The following is an 18872-nucleotide window of genomic DNA, read 5'->3' on the forward strand; positions in this document are numbered from 1 at the left end:
CAATCTCTTCCCCCTCTGACTCTATTTTTTGTTTTTCATAGTTGTTTGTAAGATACTGTCACATAAGAAATAAATGTAAATGTCATTATGAGAGATTTGGCAATTATTTGGAAAATTTCATTTATCTGAGTTGCAATTGATAACATCCAAGATTGATTCATTTCCTAAGGCAAGCTGAGCATTAGTTTGTATGATGTTCTACCAGGTTCAGTGACTTCATATCTGTTGTCAGCATGCAGGCATCTTTGAGTATGTCCTGTTCACATATTAGGGGCATTGTTATTCACAGTAACTTCATATTAATGATGCAGTTGAATTTTAGTGTCAATGTAGGGGTCAAGTGTCTGGATGGTGAGAATACTAGTTTGTTTGTAAATATAATTAGAAATAGGGAAAAAAAAGAATGGGAGGCCAGACAGCATAATGTGAATGTTATCTCTAGATAGTATGTTTATTGTAGATTTTAATTTTTTCTTATGCTTTTCTGTTATTTCCAAATTTATAAAATGAAGAAAAATAAGTGGAATCAGAGAAAAAGAAGAAATTACAGTTGCTGCTTCCTTCTTCTGCTTTGCTTATCCGAGGATACTTGGCCAGAGGCTTTTTCTTGTTTTTTGTTTTTATACGATATTTCTTTTTCAAGACATCTTCCTTCTTCCCCATGCCACCGAAGCACATTTTTTCCTATCTTAGCTGTATGGAAAATACATAAGTTTGTATGACTAGGACCTGAAGGATACATAAGGATACATAACTTTAACTGACTTTGATTCTTTATTTTAATTTGATAAACTCTGTTTGTAGATTGATTCTTGCATATATTTTGCTACAAAATGATGCTTATGGCCTTTGTATTTGAGGATGTTGATAAGTGTCATGGAGATAAATGTGTTGAGATGCACGAAAGGTTCTAGGAGATATGAAAAACAATATGATAGGATTTGTAGGCTGATCATGTTTTAGAGATATTAACTAATTGAAAGCCATTCATCAACATTTCTCAGGCCTGAGCTCCTAGATCATTGTTCAGATTAAAGTTCCAATATATCCATTGACCATTAAAAGTTACTTTCAAGCTGTGTATTAAAACTTAATCATGGACATCTTTGCTCCTGCTGTCCAAAGAAATACCTTATGATTGTTTCATTCTTAGGTAAATTTCTGGATTTCCAAAAATGGGTCCCCTTCATGCATCCCTTCTCCCCTTTTTTCTTTTCACAATTGAAAAAAATATTGCATTCTAACTTTATGAGACTATCAAGGAAAAAAAATCCTACAACTGTCATGAGACGTTAAAGAAGATAGAATAAAACTGAATGCTTTGGGAGTTTCGGGTAGTACAAAAAAGCAAGGAATAATTTGGTTTATTTGTTTTTTTCCATCTAATATTTTTAGGTACAAGCCTATGCAGAAAGTGGATGGGGTTGCAGATGGTTTCACAGGAAGTGGTCAACAGACAGGCACATCTGTTGAGCAAACTGTAATTGCCCAAAGCCAACATCATCAACAGTTTTTAGGTATGTTAAGGTGTAATGCATATTAGTTGCTACTAGGATTTTGAAAAGTTAGTCTTTTCTCCAAGTGCAATGTCTATTATAGATGTCAATGACATAGAAAGATTTTTTTTGGTGCCAAAATTATGCACATCATATGTATAACAGTCCTAGTTCATGTCTGCCTTTCGTGTTTATTAGAGCTTATTTTTAAAAATCTCGAGCTATATAGGACTTTTATGCGTATGAATTAAAGACTCATTGCTATGAAATTGTTTTCCAGAATTTGTATTATTCGGCTTTTGTGATCAAAATTATGCTGTTTACTTTCAGTAGTAACTTCAAGTGCCAAAAAGAATTCTCATTTCCTATGTATAAAGTTATATACGCACAGGCTCAGATTAGAAAAAAAATTTTTATAAACTTTTTTAAAGTAATTTATTCATTTAAATTAATCACAGTACTTTCTATTTTTGTAATTTATAGATGGAATACATGTTTCTTGTTATTGAAAGAGTTAGGAAGAAAAACTTGCATATTTTGCATATTTTTGCCATAGCCAAAGGGGCAAAAAAGTGGCATTTTAATTTGACAACTCTTCTAGAGATGAACATGCATATTTTCCATATAACAGGTCAAGATAAGTAGAAGGTATCAGAGAGTGACTGTGTGTATGTGTCTGTGTGTGTGTATATGTGTCTATGTGCACTTTCTGACAAAGACAACTAAAATAGACTCTCAGGTTGGAATCATTACTGAAGTTGAAAACATGGCAGCGTTTCTCAGACTGAAGTCCTAGGGTTATATTCTTGTGGACCTTTGGTCATTCAACAAGAATTTTATTTTGTGATTTCACTTCGATTATCATCTTAAAAACTAAGCATATTCTGGATTACCTAGAAAACTAGAACTAAATACTGTTCTGCAATTTTAGTTTCCATATTTGTACCTGGATTTATGGTAAGACAGGCACCAAAATGTCTTACATTAATTGTCCAGAGCTAATAAGAAAAGAACACAGAGAGACTTACTATGTAAATTACGCCTCCCTCACAAGGGAAGCCTAGATCATGTCCCTGTATTCTGTGTGAAGGAAAGTTTCACAATCATTTGTACATAGAAGAGTAATAGGAGAAGCAGCCACCACAAAGCACATGTTGGTATAGATCTGTCAGACCCAAGAGATCCTGTGCTGCGGCAGTCAATACTGATCCTTGTTGCAAGAGATAACTTAGTTACAGGACAAGAGCATCATCCATCACATCAAATTAATGTTGTTAAGTTGTATGTTATTTTTGTAGTTTTCTTTGTATCTGCTTTGTAGCTCTTTTGGTTTATGATTCTATAACAGTTAAGAACATAATGAGTTTAAAATTCGTTTTTTTATGTAATTAAACAACATAATAAAAATATCTAAAATAGGTACTAGCAAGCTCGAGATATTTTTCTTTTAATAGGGGCCTTGTGTTGAGAGACACTGTGATATGCAGTATACTATTTGCAGTATAATTGTAGTGCAAATGTTGTTTCTAGAAAATTCTTAAGAATGTTCCCTTTAGTTTTATATTTTGTGCTGATGATGTTGCTTAGTTTTACTTGTAAAATGTCAATATAAAATGTCCTTGCTCTCTGGACCCCTGACCTTTAAAATTTGTTTTTCTTTTTGGTCTTCTTAAATTTTCCCTCATTAATCTGTAATTGGCACCATCCACAATAGCTTTTTTCTGTTCTGTTGTCACGGTAACAGATGCATCTCGAGCACTTCCAGAGTTTGGAGAAGTTGAAATCTCTTCTCTGCCAGATGGTACTACCTTTGAGGATATCAAGTCACTGCAGAGTCTTTATAGAGAGCACTGTGAGGTAAGTCTTTTCAAATGTAGTATGAACACATGCTAGGTTTTGCCAGACAACTTGCTAATATAAAATAATCAAGCTTATTCCTAAAGGACAGGTGAACTTAGCACTAATTCTTTTGAGCGTATCTTTTAGCAGTAACAAATTCATTTTTCTTCTTTCTGATCTCAGAGTGGAGAGATGAGGAATGCAGAAAAGTGAGAATAAGTTTTATTCTCTATTTCTTAAGCCTATCCTAATATGAATCCTTTGACGTAGCAATTCCACTCCTAGGTATTTGTCCTACAAAAATATTTATATCTGGGTGACAAGAGAAGTGTACAAGGGCATTTGTTGCATTATTATTTTTAATGCAAAAGATTGGTTATAATTTCTTTATCTAGTAGGGAGCTGCATAAATAAAATATGGTATTAATACAATCTTTAGAGTAGAATACTATACAGCTATCAAAAGAATAGGCAACTCTATACACATACCAAAATGGATCACTTCGAGATTTAAAGTTAAAAGAAAAAGCAAATGCAAAAAATTGTGTATACATATTTTCACTTGAGTGAAAAATAACATGTGTGTTTATGTATGTGTATATATGTATGTTTCTTCCGTTTCCTTCATATATATATCCATATATATGGATATCCATATCTATATATGGATATATATATATCCAGAAGGAGAAAGAACAAGAAAATGTTAACAGTGGTTGCCTTTGTGAAGGAAACTGGGTGACTGGGAGTTAGAGGGGAGAGACTCAACTTTTCAACAGACCTGTTTTATCTTTTGAATTTTATATCATAAGTGTATATTTCTATTAAAATAATTTCTGGAAATGTTTAATAAAGCACCTTAGGTGTTCTTTCCAGGGATCACTGAGGCTCCAGTTTTGTTTGTTTCACTTTTGTGGTTAATTAGGGTTCCTTTTGGTGTTTTCTAGCCCTACTCCTACTCTCGTTCTGAGTATCCCACATCAGAATTTGCTTCATTGTCTGGGAGGTGAGCTCTCTGCATGCCAGCACATTAATGTACCACAGCTCACCTGGCAAAAAGGGGATAATGGATTGTAGTAAGAGTTTTCTTGAGCGCTTCTTTTGAAAGAAGAGTCTATTTAGAATTTAAGTAGCTTTATTCCAGGGATATTTGTGATCTACTTAGGAGTAAAAGATAATCCTTTGGATTTCCTGGGCAGTCCTCCTGACTGCTGACAATGCAGTATGCAGTAAGAGGTTCTTAGCTCATAGCATTAATAGACATTTTCCCCCACACCAGAAATAAGAATTGCTAGTGCAAATCTGAGTGCTTGTCAAGGGTACTAGATTATTAACCACCAAGGGCAGGTTCTCTCCTTATTAACACAACATGTGCCAGAAGTGTTCTTCAACGTGTCCTACCAGTTCCCAACATTTCTTGGAATGATGAAAGCTCTTAATATTCATTTTCCTTTGACTACTATGCTTTTACCCATAATAGAGAATTTCTGGATTTTCCTTATGTATATAGAGAAAATTATTTCTTTCTACATTTATCATCTTATTCAATAAAGATTTGTGTAAAGATTCTCTAAACAATTTCTCATTCCCATGTGTTCAAGTGAACCTTACTTTAAGCAAACCAGCCTATATGGATTTTTTTTTTTTTTTTTGAGACAGAGTCTCACTCTGTCACCCAGGCTGGAGTGCAGTAGTGCGATCTCGGCTCACTGCAACCACCGCCTCCTGGGTTCCAGCGATTCTCCTGCCTCAGCCTCCCCAGTAGCTGGAATTACAGGCATGCACCACCACGCCCCACTAACTTTTTGTATTTTCAGTAAAGATGGGGTTTCACTGTGTTGGCCAGGCTGGTTTTGAACTCCTGACCTCAAGTGATCCACCCGCTTCAGCCTCCCAAAGTGCTGGGATTACAGGCATGAGCCACTGTGCCCACCCTATAATGGATTTTTTTTAAATTTCTCCTATTTATTAAAAATGTAAGTTGGAGCATAATTATTTACATTGCTACAAAACATACAGTAAGATTATTCTAAGTGACAGACTCCCCTGAATGAGGTTGAAATAGTCTTTGAATTATAAGATTTTTATTAACATACCATTTTCAAAAATATACTTTTTATGAAGAAATAGGGACATATATTATAATCTGTGTGGAAAATGGCAGTCCACAGAATGATCCCCATTTATTTCAGAATTACCAGTGTTCCTACCATCTCTCTCATAGGGCTGAGCTGCATATATAAAAAAGAAAAATTCTAATTATTTTTTCCTGTTAATAAATATTCATTTTGAGTAAATATGAAAAACTTTTGAGATACAGCTGCCTGAATCTCATATTTAGTCCCATAGTCATTTGCCCTAAGCCAGTAGAATATGGATTATTTTAATTTATATTTGCCTATATATTTTAGTCTGAACATATTTGAAAGTAGGTGGACAAATGATAAAATGTTTTATTCATGTGTAAAACTGCCTCAAATGAAGCTGATATGAATGTCTTTTTTGAAAGAGTTATTTGAGATTATTTAATTTGAAGAGATACTGAATTTAAGATACACTGAAATTCTTTACTTGCCTAATTATATTTCACATTTCCTACAGTACATATTTTTAAAGAAAGATTAATATACCTACTTTGCCTGTTATTGGGAATTCTCACAATTTGTTTATCAAAGATATTTTTGTATCACTAGTTTGTTATGTAAGGAACAAGTGTAACTTTTTATACAAGTTGCTGAAACATTTTTTTATCTTAATGTAGGTTAAAAGAAGTGTTCTTACAGCAATCTCATATAGAACTATATAAGGTATTATGCATAAGGTATTAATAGTTGCTTCACACTTTTAGAGATGTCTCTTCGAATGTGCCTAAGCTACAATTGAGAAAGCAGTTACAAAAATTTGCTGCTGGAGAAGATTTTGATCTTTGCTGGGATGAGGGACATCTACATGCCCTTTATTTTCAGAGCTTGCATTTTGCATTTTTGTTGTTACTGAGGACTGTCTAAATTAATTTGTCTCCCTATCTTCATTTTCAATATTTAACTACTTGCAACATTTTATACTTTTAGAATATATTTCATACCAGTTATTGTGTGTAGCATACATTGGGCCAGCTCTATACAGGTGGCCCAAACTCAACAAATATGAAGTTAAGGTTTGTTGTTTTTGCCTACAATACTCTTATAGACACTCTAGATTGTCCCCTGATTTCTTTTATCTTCCACGAATTTTATAGATCTTTGTGGGGCTGTTTTACCTTTGCCTCAAAGGTGATGACATCAATCACATTATACTGACTACTTCTGTCTTTTACTGCCCAAAATAATCACAAAATCATGTGTTCTTGGCACAAACAGGTTATTCTTTAGTTTTATGCCTGCTTTTACCTGAAGGCTTATTTACAAACTAATTGCAATGACAGGGTAAAATTAAATATCATCATTGACAGTTAACAGGGAAAGTGGTAGATTTAAGCACCATAAAAAAAAGTCTTTGATGCATCTGGGAAATAGTTCTAGGAGATAAAAAAGGAGAAAGAGGAGGTGAGGCCCCCGAGATTTGAAAAGTAGATAGTCTTAAGGTTGTTCCGTAAAGGAGGTATGCAGAGATAGGATTGGATTCTCTTTAATGTTGAATGCTATGCCCAGAGAGGCATTATTCACTGAAGGCCTGCTGACTCCATGGTTTCTGCCCCAGCCTCTGTTTGGCTGGGAACACAGTGGAACCTGTGGTCAGCTGCCTTAGACAAAGCTAATTCAGCCCTAACTCCATCTGCCACACAAAAGCAACTCCACACCCTTCACTTCCACCTGCTGTGATGGCCAGTGGTTACCTAGCCCAAAGAGGACTGCTGGTAATTGAATCTATGTTTTGTACCCTTCCAGGTCTTAGAATAGGTAGGGTGACAGTAACTATAGAGGCAGAAAGAAGCAGTAGGTAAAGGAAAGAAAGAAAGAGAGAGAGAGAGAGAAAGAGAGAAAGAGAGAGAGAGAAAGAGAGAGAGAAAGAAGGGAGGGAGGGAGGGAAGGAAGGAAGGGGAAGGGAAGGGAAGGAAGGAAAGAAAGGGGGAAGGAAGGAAGGAAGGGAGGGAGGGAGGGAAGGAAGGAAGGGGAAGGGAAGGGAAGGAAGGAAAGAAAGGGGGAAGGAAGGAAGGAAGGGAGGGAGGGAGGGAAGGAAGGAAAGGGAAGGGAAGGGAAGGAAGGAAAGAAAGGGGGAAGGAAGGAAGGAAGGGAGGGAGGGAGGGAAGGAAGGAAAGGGAAGGGAAGGGAAGGAAGGAAAGAAAGGGGGAAGGAAGGAAGGGAGGGAGGGAAGGAAAGAAGAGAGGAAGGAAAGCAAAAATGAAAAATGGAAGAAAAAAGAGGTAGAAGTGAGGGTGGCGTGAATACATTATGAAAAGGATGTTATCCTGCTTAATCTTCCAAGAATTTTCCCCTCTTTATCTTCTTCCTAGCTAGTTTCTTTTTTTTTTTTTCTTCCACTTCCTTTGGTAAAATTTAGTGTAGTTTCACCGTGTTAGCTTATGACCCCAAGGGAGAACTTGACCATATAAAATCTTGTCATGTTAGACTGTCCTCACACAGTCCCATAAATAATATTGTAAGGTAATACTGGTACCATTTTGTTTTTTAGGCAATATTGGACGTTGTTGTGAATCTTCAATTTAGCCTGATAGAAAAATTGTGGCAAACATTCTGGCGCTATTCTCCCTCTACTCCAGCTGATGGCACTACCATTACCGAATCGAGGTCAGAATCAACATCTTTTCCAATTCATTTTCATGGCTGAGTAGATGTCACAACTAATAAATTAGAGATATGTATACCAGTTGTGAACCTTACCTGATGACATTAATTGAAGAGATTGATGTTTTGGCCATCCTAGGAATAAACCATGAACTGCTCTCTTGAGGTTTCAGTGTGTGTATATAGCTCCCATTTGTATTGATTTGGGGGACTGTGGTAGTTATTTCATCCTCATGGAATTACTATCATATCTGCCTTTCATACCGTCAGAAAATACAAATGTGCATAGACAGCTCTGGGGGAGTGTTTTATGTATCTGTCTATCTCTCTCGGTATATATAGCCAGCTGTATGGCACCAGTGCAATGGTGGTATAGTTCTAACCTCAGTAATATTTGGTAAACTTAAACTATTTTTAAAGTCCATTTTCTTTTTTATCCTCATTTGCCATCTATTCATTTGCTACATTTATTCACACCAGCAATCTGAGTGAAATAGAAAGTCGACTTCCGAAAGCAAAGCTGATAACTCTGTGCAAACATGAGTCTATCCTGAAATGGATGTGTAACTGTGACCATGGGATGTACCAGGCTTTGGTGGAGATTCTCATCCCCGACGTCCTTAGACCTATTCCTAGTAAGTTAAATGCAGACGAGTACGGATGCTTTTGTTCTCATACATGCCACCCAGGAAGTTTTGAGAAGTGACATTGCAATCTAGAATGATTCTAATTTCATTTAGATTTGCCAGATAGAAAACATGCAACACAGAATATTGCGTGAAAGCAGCCTAGAGCAAAACTGTAGTAAAAGGGAAAAGATGATCTATTTTTCAGTCTTTCTTTTCTGTTCTTTTTCTCTTTTTCTTTCTTTCTCCTTTTCTTTCTTTCTTTCTTTCTTTCTTTCCTTCTTTTCCTTCTTTCTCTTTCTTTCTTTCTTTTTTTTTGATAGAAAAGCCAACCTGTAGATGTAACAGCCCCAGTAAACTACTTGTAAGAACACTAGCAGGCCAGGCAACCATATAAAAATTATTCTACCCAAGGACACAGTCTCCTTCATAAAGCCAGAAATTATGGAAATCTGTAATTGCTAGGCCAACCTCCTTCACGGTTGCTTTTGATTTGAAGTGAATCTATCTTGATTTCCACTGAAGTTGAATTCCATTATAAAAGCATTTACTTTGTCACCTACATCATGTTAGGAACTACAAATGCGGTTTCCATTAGCAGTAATGGTTAACTGGCATTTTGAGAGAAAAATCTTTGTAACTACACAAGCATTGTAATCCCACTATGAAGAAAATGGGAATTACATAGATAATTCCCATTTAATAAAAAGGTTAGATTACCTTTTTAAGTGATGGTGCTTTTTAAACTACTTTGTAGCAAACAAAGCTATTTTCTCAAGTATCGATATAAACGCTACCACAGATACTGTTAGAGGCAGCTGAAACTATTTTATGCCTATATCTATATGAGTACACAGTAGTGACCTTAACTTTTTAAGAAATGAGACAGTTTCTACTCTACATTGACATCAATAAAGTAAAAGCAAGCATATAGCTTGTGAAGTTGGCTACTGTGTACTTCAAGTATACTATTCACAGATGATTTGTGTTAAATTATTCTAGAAAATATGAAAATAGGAATTTAGTAGAACAGAAGGGGAAGATATTAACATTTGTATGCTTATACTTTCCTTTTTTCTAAATAACAAAGACAACAGTAGAAGGTATGAGATCTTTAATATGTTCCCGGCCACCTTAAAATGTATGCTTAAACATATTTCCATATAATATTAATGAACACACGTAAATTTATATAGGAATAAGTAAAAAAAAATTAGCTGACATTATCTCACAATTTTGTAAATTGTTAATATATTCTACTCTACCTACAGCAAGTTTCCTGGCTAAAGGTTGATTAAAAGTGATGTTTTAGAAAGTTTCACTAGCTAAATTCTCTACTGATTTATGTTCCAGAATCGGATTTTCCTTGTTTTTCTCTTGCTCTCTGTGCTCTGAGTGATAATCTCTAGAGATGTTTATAAGAAGTTGCATAGGGTAGCTCATTAGCCTATGACATCTTACTACCAACATAAAATTTTTCTCATGAGATAAAAGAAGGGATGTCAGCAAGTACTTTCTTTTTTGAGGCAAATCAACAACATCAGTATTCATTAAACAGTTCTAAAATCTTTTGCTTCTATAACAGCACCATAAGACTTTAACTTGTGAGTTTAACAGTTCTCTATTTTAAATCTTGTATCAATTTTAGTTTAATTCAAGCCCATAATTTTAAGTACACAATACACTGGCCTTTGTCTTTTGCAAATTTTGATTTGAAAACCAGTTTATTCTGTCAAATAGCTTGTCTCTACATTAAGCAGACACCCGAATAGTTTTGTAGTCTCTCTAAAATTATAAGATGCATTGATATACCACCCTGCCAAGAAAATTTGGAAATTTAATTCCCATTCTACAATGAGGTGTAGCAAAGTAAAGCTTAAAATACAATTTAGATAGCTATCTTCTGCTTGTATGCATTTTAGTATTAATCTTGAGCAGGTTGAGACAAGTCAGCTTTGGAATAGAGTTTAAATTCCAAACCATCCATTCATGAGGCTTTGAAAGTTGTCAGAGTCAATCTGCACAATTTTGTACATACATGAATCCCTATAGAGAGAGCAAACTTAATTTTATTTTTAAAAATTGTATTTTCCTGGCTACTAGCACTTCACTCTACCATTTTCTGTCCAGATGGGATTTCTTTTTTTAGCTAAAAAAAGTCTGCACATCACACTAATTTAATGTCAGCTTGAAGCTACTATATTCTAAAATACATTTATCTGAAAATGAAAAAAACATTAATTGTATGAGCACTCAATGGGTAACACTTAAATGTACAAGTATAACCAGAGGTGGCCCAGAATATCATTTAGTAGAAAAAGTAAAAATTCACAATTATTTAAAATGCAAAATATATCTTTTCTCACCTAATTGCCCTTGCATTAAATTTATCTAGATAAAACAAGGCCCGTAGTAAATATTTTTAAAGTAATATTTATAGATTTGGGGGTTATTTTTCAGATTAAATAATTATTGTACACTAATTGTAGGAAAAATGGAAAATGCAGATTGCCAAAATGAACCTTGAACAAAATTTTACTGTTTCAAAAGGGATTATTAATTTTTTTTCACTCTTTTTCATTTCCATTCATGCCTGCCCTCCATGGTTCTAGCACATAATACAACAGAAAAATATTTTTCTTTCCTTTTTCTTTTTTTGACTAACGTGGGAAGCTTTGAAGGTTTCAAAAGATTAGTTCTCAAGAAATTTCCAATTCAGTGTTTCCAGAAGATGATCCTCGTGGTTAAGGATCTGCACTGCTTGAGTGTTTTTCCTAACCAAAATTTAGCCCATTCCAATCTCGTCTCTCCAGTTTTGAACAGTTAAACAAATCTCTTAAAAACACATTTAGTTGTCTTTATTATTGGAATGGGAAAATTTATATTGTTTGCAAATAACTTGAGTAAGTGAAATTATTTATAAAACCTGGTTTTAACAGAAGCATAGAGAATCATGTCAGACTCATTTGAGCACAGAAAGAAAAACCAAGGAATTTAAGCCCATCAGTAATATTAATATTCTTGGGGACCTCGGCCCAAAATGTAACTGTGTTTCTTATAGTAGCATATTTTGATACCTACCCCATTATAGAGAACCTACAAAGGTTACTTTTATGTTGTGGGTGCTTCAGGCACTTATCTATTAAATGTCTCTAATTTTCCTCTACATTACTATGGAGCCTTGGGCGCAGAGGAAGTAAAATACTATTAACTGGATTACTTGTTGAACAAGGAAAGTATTCTGTCTCCTACTATACAGCAATCTCAGTAAGCAGATTTTTTTCTTATAAAATAGTCATAGTCATCACTGATAACCGAAGATGCTTCTCATTATTTTATGACCACCATAAAATCTTCTGTCATGGGACCTATCCCTATTTCAGGTTTTAACAGATATGTCAAGGATACAGAATGAGCTATTTTAGGAGTATCTTAAGAATACAGGTTTCCGTAACAGCAATTTTATCATACTGATCTTTTACCTCTACCTGCCAAATGAAATGGAAAATAATTGCCCAAAAATTTCAATTCAGACAATTTTAATTTTTACCTTTTCAACAAGGATGAGAGAGAATTACTCTAATTCACAGATTCTAAGTAAATAGATGCATAGAGAAACAGAGCAAGCTTTGCATTATTTTTCTTTTTAATAAAAGAAATGAAAATAGATTAAGAGCTTGAATGAACAAGATGAAGAATTTTAAAGAAAATACATAGCCTTTAGCACAAAACTGTTAATGAAAGGAGTGTTTTTTTCCAAGCAAGAAAATTCTTTAAGTATATTCACAACTGGTATATGTTGCTGTAAGCAAAAATGTTTGAATCCTTTTTATTTTCCCAAAAAAGCGTCATAAGTATCTGGGAACAAAATAACTTTAAAAGAAAAAGCCCAAAATATAATTCTTGGATGCTTTAAAAAGTTAGGAATAATGTTAAATAAAGTTTCATCAATGAGGACAATATGAGTTCTGTACTGTATCAGATATTGTGTACGAGCATTTTCTTTTATTCTAGCACAAACATTAATATTCTTTCATACTTTTTTTATCCTGCTTTTATTCTTTAATGTTTAGGTGCCTTGACCCAAGCCATTCGAAATTTTGCAAAAAGCCTTGAAGGTTGGCTTTCCAATGCCATGAACAATATTCCACAGAGAATGATACAAACCAAGGTATACTTTATGTCCTTGCTTTTTCTTTTGTGTTTAGGAAATTATTCTGAACTGTGAACTTTACATCTATCCTATCAAATGGTATTATGTAAAATGTTGAGGTTATAACATACATCATCTTTTAAAACTGATTTTTATATTTGTATTTTATAACCATGTAGTAAAGAACTTGCACTAGAGATGTTTGACAATGTTCCTTTCAAAGAGAATAGGGAAGCATTTTAAGTGTGGTGCATTTATAAGCTCTTTCTAAACAATATAGTAGATATATATATTCTAAATTATATTTGTGAGAAAGATATAAACTATAAATGTTTAATTTCAAATATTAAAATAATAGCCTAGAATGTTCAAATAGTTTTCATTTGAAGGACTTTTCTATTTCTAAAATTTCCTGCTATACTTATCGTATCCTGAAAAGTTCATAGAAATTAATATTGTTTTGCTTTTTCAGGATGTTTTGGTGTTTTTCTAAACACTGGAGAATGCTTTTGTGAATAAAGTGAACAATTAACTCGTAATTAATCAATATATCTCAGGAATGTGGATTATTTAGCTAGAGATACAAATTTTAGTCTCTACTTTGTCTCCTACTAGCCATGTTGCTTTCAGGTAATCTGTGAACATATCCTCATAGCAAGATTGGACTAATTCTAAATTTTATTTAAATTTTGGTAACAGAAATCACATTTGTGACTTCTTGTCAATGACTGTATTTACTGTCAGACTCCAGCAATATACTTTGCCTTTGAATCTGGGGGCAGAGTTGAGCATTTGAAGTTATTTTAGCTGATAAACCTCTGTGGGAACATAAGTAGCCTCCAGTTCGTTTGCTTGGGCTTAAAGTTTGCAGTAAAACTTTCTCTCTCTAAAACATATAGAAGGCAACATTTCATTGATGTGCCTATATTAGATTGTTCCTCTAGAACTGTGCTTTCACAGTAGGGCCAGCCTCGTGTGGCTATTTAAATTAGAATTTTAAATTAAGTGAAATGAAAAAATTAGCTCCTCAGTCACACTCGCTACATTTTGAGTGCTCAGTAGCCTCCTCTGGCTGCTGGCTGCCATGTTAGGCAGCATATATGTAGAGCATGTCCATCATTGCAGAGAGTTCTCTTTGGCAGTGCTGTTGTATACCACATTGAGGTGTGCAAAAAAGAAGGTGGCCTTTGATTATGATCAAGGAATCCTTTTCAACTTTCAGTCAGTCACATTTGTAACAATACCTCAAACAGCTAAAAGCGCTTCCCTTCCCAGTGTTGTCAAAGTGAATGTGGTAACAATCCAGTTGCAACATTGGCCATCTCATTGACCTCCAGAGTTTGGTTGACTGATTCACCACAGTAGAGGGTACCGTCTGTTCTTCTGGTTTCACTGATATGCAGTCTTTTTTCCTCTCCACATTCAATTAACAGAGACAATTTACCCTGACAGAGGAAACAGCATTCCAACTACTGTGGCTTTTGGAATCAAAATGCCCAGGTCAATTCCCATCAGTAATGAAGTTTCCTTGCAACCTTGAGCAAGCTACTTATCTTCTTTAAATCTTAATATGTGTCTAATAAGATAGTTATGAGACTTGAATAAGATAATATATGTAAGGCACTTAACCCAGAGCCTGGCACATAGTATATACTGGATTAATGTAAACCACAAAAATGGAATAAGATTCTTTTTGGAGGACGTATGAGCTTCCCCCCAAGTTCCAAATAGTCCTCAAACATCTCATGTCAAGATAGAGCATTCTGTTCCCTGTGAACACCCTCTACCACTCCCAGTTGATCATTCAACTGCTCGTACCTTATATACCCATATAGTGATTGAGTGCAATACTATACATTCCTGTAGATATGTCTATTTTTAAAATATATTTTTAAAAGATTAAAATCATTAGATCTATATTGTGCACATAACAAATTTCCATGAGATTATGAGATTTAGATTTTATGTAGACATTTTGCATTATCTTTGCTGTCTTTCAAAATAAACTGCTTCATTCAGGGTCTGAACAGGAAACAAATCGTGCATCCAGAGGTGGGGATAAACAGAGAGTTTAAGAAGAGTTTATTTCCAAAGGTATGAACAAAGTTGAAAAAAACAAAGAGGAATAGTAAAGCATCCCAGGGCTAGCAATAGTGGGAATTCTAACCATCCCTAGGAATGAAGGGGTGAGAGGTGAAAGTTATGGCATTAGGAAATCCATTCTTTCCCTCAGGACTGTGGTAACATTAGAAAAGGAAAGCAGGTTCCGCTCTAACAGGCAGCAAGCAGAGGTTTTAGTGAATAAGTACCCTGGTAACCGCTCTTTCTTCCCATCCTTCCATCTCCTGCCAGTGCCTGTTATTGGTCAAACCCAGGTGGAAGCCAGAGAACAAGAGGGGAGGTTAATGTGGTCCATTCAGATCAATCTTCCTGGGCACAGAACAAGATGAAGAAAAATGGAAAGTAGATTTTGAGAGGCAAATAGACATTTCCCGCATAGCCCTTTTAAAGAAACTCTAGTTCTGAAAAAAGGTTATTCTAGTTGGTTGCCTCTGATAATCTCGCCTCAAAATTACTCGTTTCTATAAAATAAAGGTAGTAAGTATAAATCTGGATGGTAGTGCTCTCACATGCATTTTTAAATACAATGTAAAGAGTAGGAATGTCCAGATCTCTTTTTATTTGAAAAGGCAAACTGCACATCCCTACTTTTAAAATTTGCCTTGTTTCTACTTGACTGTCCAAAGAACAGTACAAAAAGAAATGAAAACCAACATTTTTCCTGCTTCCCTACTCAAAGTCATTTCTTACTGTGGATGAGTAGTTACTTGCAAGACTGGTTTAATTAATGCTACACTCAGATGTCAAAGAATGTGGGAGTTTGTTTTAGTCTTGACCTCAACCTACTCAAAAGGAAAATAATACTTGGTTTAGAGATTTAAATGCTGTAATTTACAAGTAAACTCTCTCACCAAATGAATTTTAAATAAGTGTCAGAGGCAAGCATTTAAAATTTGTCAAGGGAAAAAAGATTTGAAAATTGCAGTGGTTTCTTTTACCGGAGAAAACCGAATCCCAACTTAATTGGATTGCTTTACAGGTTGCCGCTGTAAGTGCCTTTGCCCAGACTCTGCGAAGATACACGTCGCTTAATCACCTGGCCCAGGCAGCTCGTGCAGTGCTTCAGAACACTTCCCAAATCAACCAGATGCTTAATGACCTCAACCGTGTTGACTTTGCCAATGTCCAGGTATTCTATTTCCTTGCAAAGCATGTCTCTTAAGGAAAGATACCCAATTTGTTCTTCTTAATTAGGATCATCAAATTTCTTTTCAAAGTCTCATCTATATATGGCAGCATCTATATTCACAGTGTTCTGAAAGAGAGGAGTTTGACCCAGATACAGCTATAGTGCTCCCATGTTTGTGGTTAAAGTAAGCTCACATTTACAGTCCTAAAAGACAATGTAATACATCACCAGCATTTGCTGAATAGTTAGTAGAGTAATAAAGGTCACAGTCATTGAAGTTAGACAGGCAAGAAATTAAGCTGTCTCATATACTAGCTGTGGGATCTTGGGCAAGTTACTTAACTACTTTAGGCTTCACTTTCCCCACCTTATAACACCTGTCTTAGATTATTGTTTATATATTTAATAATTTGTACCATGACATGCAGAGATATTTCTATTATGTTGCCCCTCCTTGAAAGAACTAAGAACAATTCTATTTCAGAGTTTACTATAGCTGCCTAGTAAATATTTATTCACTTGAAGAGAATTATATGCAATAAGTTCAACTATTGTGGTAGTTCAAATGAAAAAATATTTTTTAACCTTGTGATCACATTACCCACTTGTACTTTAAAGTACACTTTAAAAGCTAAGTTAGAAACATTATTATAGAGTTTCAATATCAATAAATACTTTATTTCTGATTCTAAAGTAATGAATCTAAATGTTACCAAATAAAAACAATATCATTGCCCACCAAAAGCATAAGCAACAAGAGGAAAAATACATAAACTGTACGTAATCAAAATTTAAAACTTTGGGGTTTCAAAAGAGACCATCAAGAATGTGAAATGGCAAACCACAGAATGTGAGAAGATTTTTGCAAATCATATATCTGATAAAGGACTTGTTTATAGAATATATAAACATTGTGAAAACATTGTGAAAACATTGGAACCTCATACACTGCTGGTCAGAATATAAAATGCTGTAGCCACTTTGGAAAACAGTGTGGCAGTTTGTAAAAAAGATAAACATGTAGTTACCGTATGACTCAGCAGTTCAACTCCTTGTTGTATACCCAAGAGAAATGAAATCATGTCCACACAAAACTTATACATAGAGGTTCATAGCAGCACTATTTATATCAGCCACATAAAAGCAGAAACAACCCAAATGTCCGTCAACTGATTAATAGATAAACAAAATGTGATCTATCCATACAATGGAATATTATTGGGCAATAAAAAGAAATGAAGTTCTGATTCATTCTGCAGTATAGATGAACCTTGGAAACATGATGCTAAGTGAAAGAAGCCAGGTACAAAGGATCACACGTGGCATGATTCCATTCGTATGAAATTCCAGAATAGATACCTCTATACAGACAGAAGGTAGATTGGTAGTTACCTAGGGCTGGGGGATTGAGAAGACTGGGAGGTAACAAATAAGAGTCATGGGGTTTATTTTTAGGAAAATTAAAAAGGTCTAAAATTGATTGTGGTCAGTGATGAACAACTTTGTGAATATCCTAAAAGAAACCTTTGAACGGTATTCTTTAGATGAATGAATTGTATAATACGTGAATTACATTTCAGTAAAGCTGTTAAAAAACATTACTGTTGTTTTAAAAATAAGCTAATTAATAATTATTTTATTTTCTAGAAATTTTAATTTCTACTTCTTGCCTAGTTTTGTCATTTAAAATATACCAAAAAGTAACATTTGGGCTTGATCCATTTTAGAGTACGATAAAAATTAGTTGTTCATTGTGACTTTCATGGACTGGGTTCAAACTTCTGAGATATATATATAGAGAGAGATCTATATCTATCTAATATTTTATATTAGATATTTATATCTATTTATATCTAATTTAAAACTATATATATGAAGTTTTAAAAAATATCATCTATCCGTCTAGAAAAACACATACACACATACAAGTACATAATCTTTACAAGAACAAAGTTTCTCAGCTTTACAAAACCATTTACTTTACATATTTCTGTGGGATCTATTAACTGAATAAGCAAGAGTTTTAAAAGTTAATATTGCCTTAAAATCTATACTGTAATATTTATTTCAAATCTTTTTTCAGAAAAGATATGTTTAAAAGTCTCTTAAGAAGAGTTGAAGAAGTAAGGCAGCTTCTAGTTTCAGAAAGTAATTTAAACTCAGTAACAGAAAACATTTTAAAGAATTATTTATAATAATATCCAAAAAAGTTTTTCAGTGTTCTGTTAGCATTATTATATGTATAAATACATATATATATATTTGTGTATCTGCATTCCAATGAAGTATTTCTACAAATGAGTTCTTCCCTGGTTATAAGCATTTTTGCATATTAATGATCAGTGATATGTCTACTGTACGACTTATCCTCTACCTGCCAACTATAAGAATACCCTTTCTTTTCCTCTATTTTTGACTATCATGTTTTTCTGGGTCCACCATGATAGCCATTACTCCTGAAACCCATATGATTCGGCATCTGCCCTCCAAAACCTTCTTCCTTTCTTCAGAGTACCATGACACAGTAGCGAGCCCTTCATTTCCCCCTACATTTTACTTTTCACAGCTCTGTACATATTAATGAGTAATCTCTTTCTCAAGGTAGCACTTTTCCTCTTTAACACCCTTATTTCTTTCCTTTTCCTTTCCTAGTTTTGCCAGATTTTCCCAGAGTCCCTTGCCTCCCATTTTACCTTTATCCCCATCTCCAGTTCATTTGGAAGTCGTCCCAGCTTCTATAACATGAACCTCAATAATCTGACA

The 18872-nt window shown here is 34.4% G+C and overlaps 1 protein-coding gene across 50 annotated transcripts in view; it reads left to right on the forward strand.

Moving 5' to 3' along the window:
* RFX3 (regulatory factor X3) overlaps nucleotides 1-18872 on the forward strand; it is a 308560-nt gene that overhangs the window by 248054 nt on the left and 41634 nt on the right. For all 50 annotated transcript variants that reach the window (XM_016960369.4, XM_063787175.1, XM_054657801.2 and 47 more), the window contains 6 exon segments: nucleotides 1396-1517; nucleotides 3241-3353; nucleotides 7968-8083; nucleotides 8561-8715; nucleotides 12780-12877; nucleotides 15960-16109. In XM_016960369.4, coding sequence (XP_016815858.1) covers nucleotides 1396-1517; nucleotides 3241-3353; nucleotides 7968-8083; nucleotides 8561-8715; nucleotides 12780-12877; nucleotides 15960-16109 — 754 coding nt within the window.

Source organism: Pan troglodytes, chromosome 11 (genome assembly GCF_028858775.2).
Source record: "Pan troglodytes isolate AG18354 chromosome 11, NHGRI_mPanTro3-v2.0_pri, whole genome shotgun sequence".
Lineage (NCBI taxonomy): Eukaryota > Metazoa > Chordata > Mammalia > Primates > Hominidae > Pan > Pan troglodytes.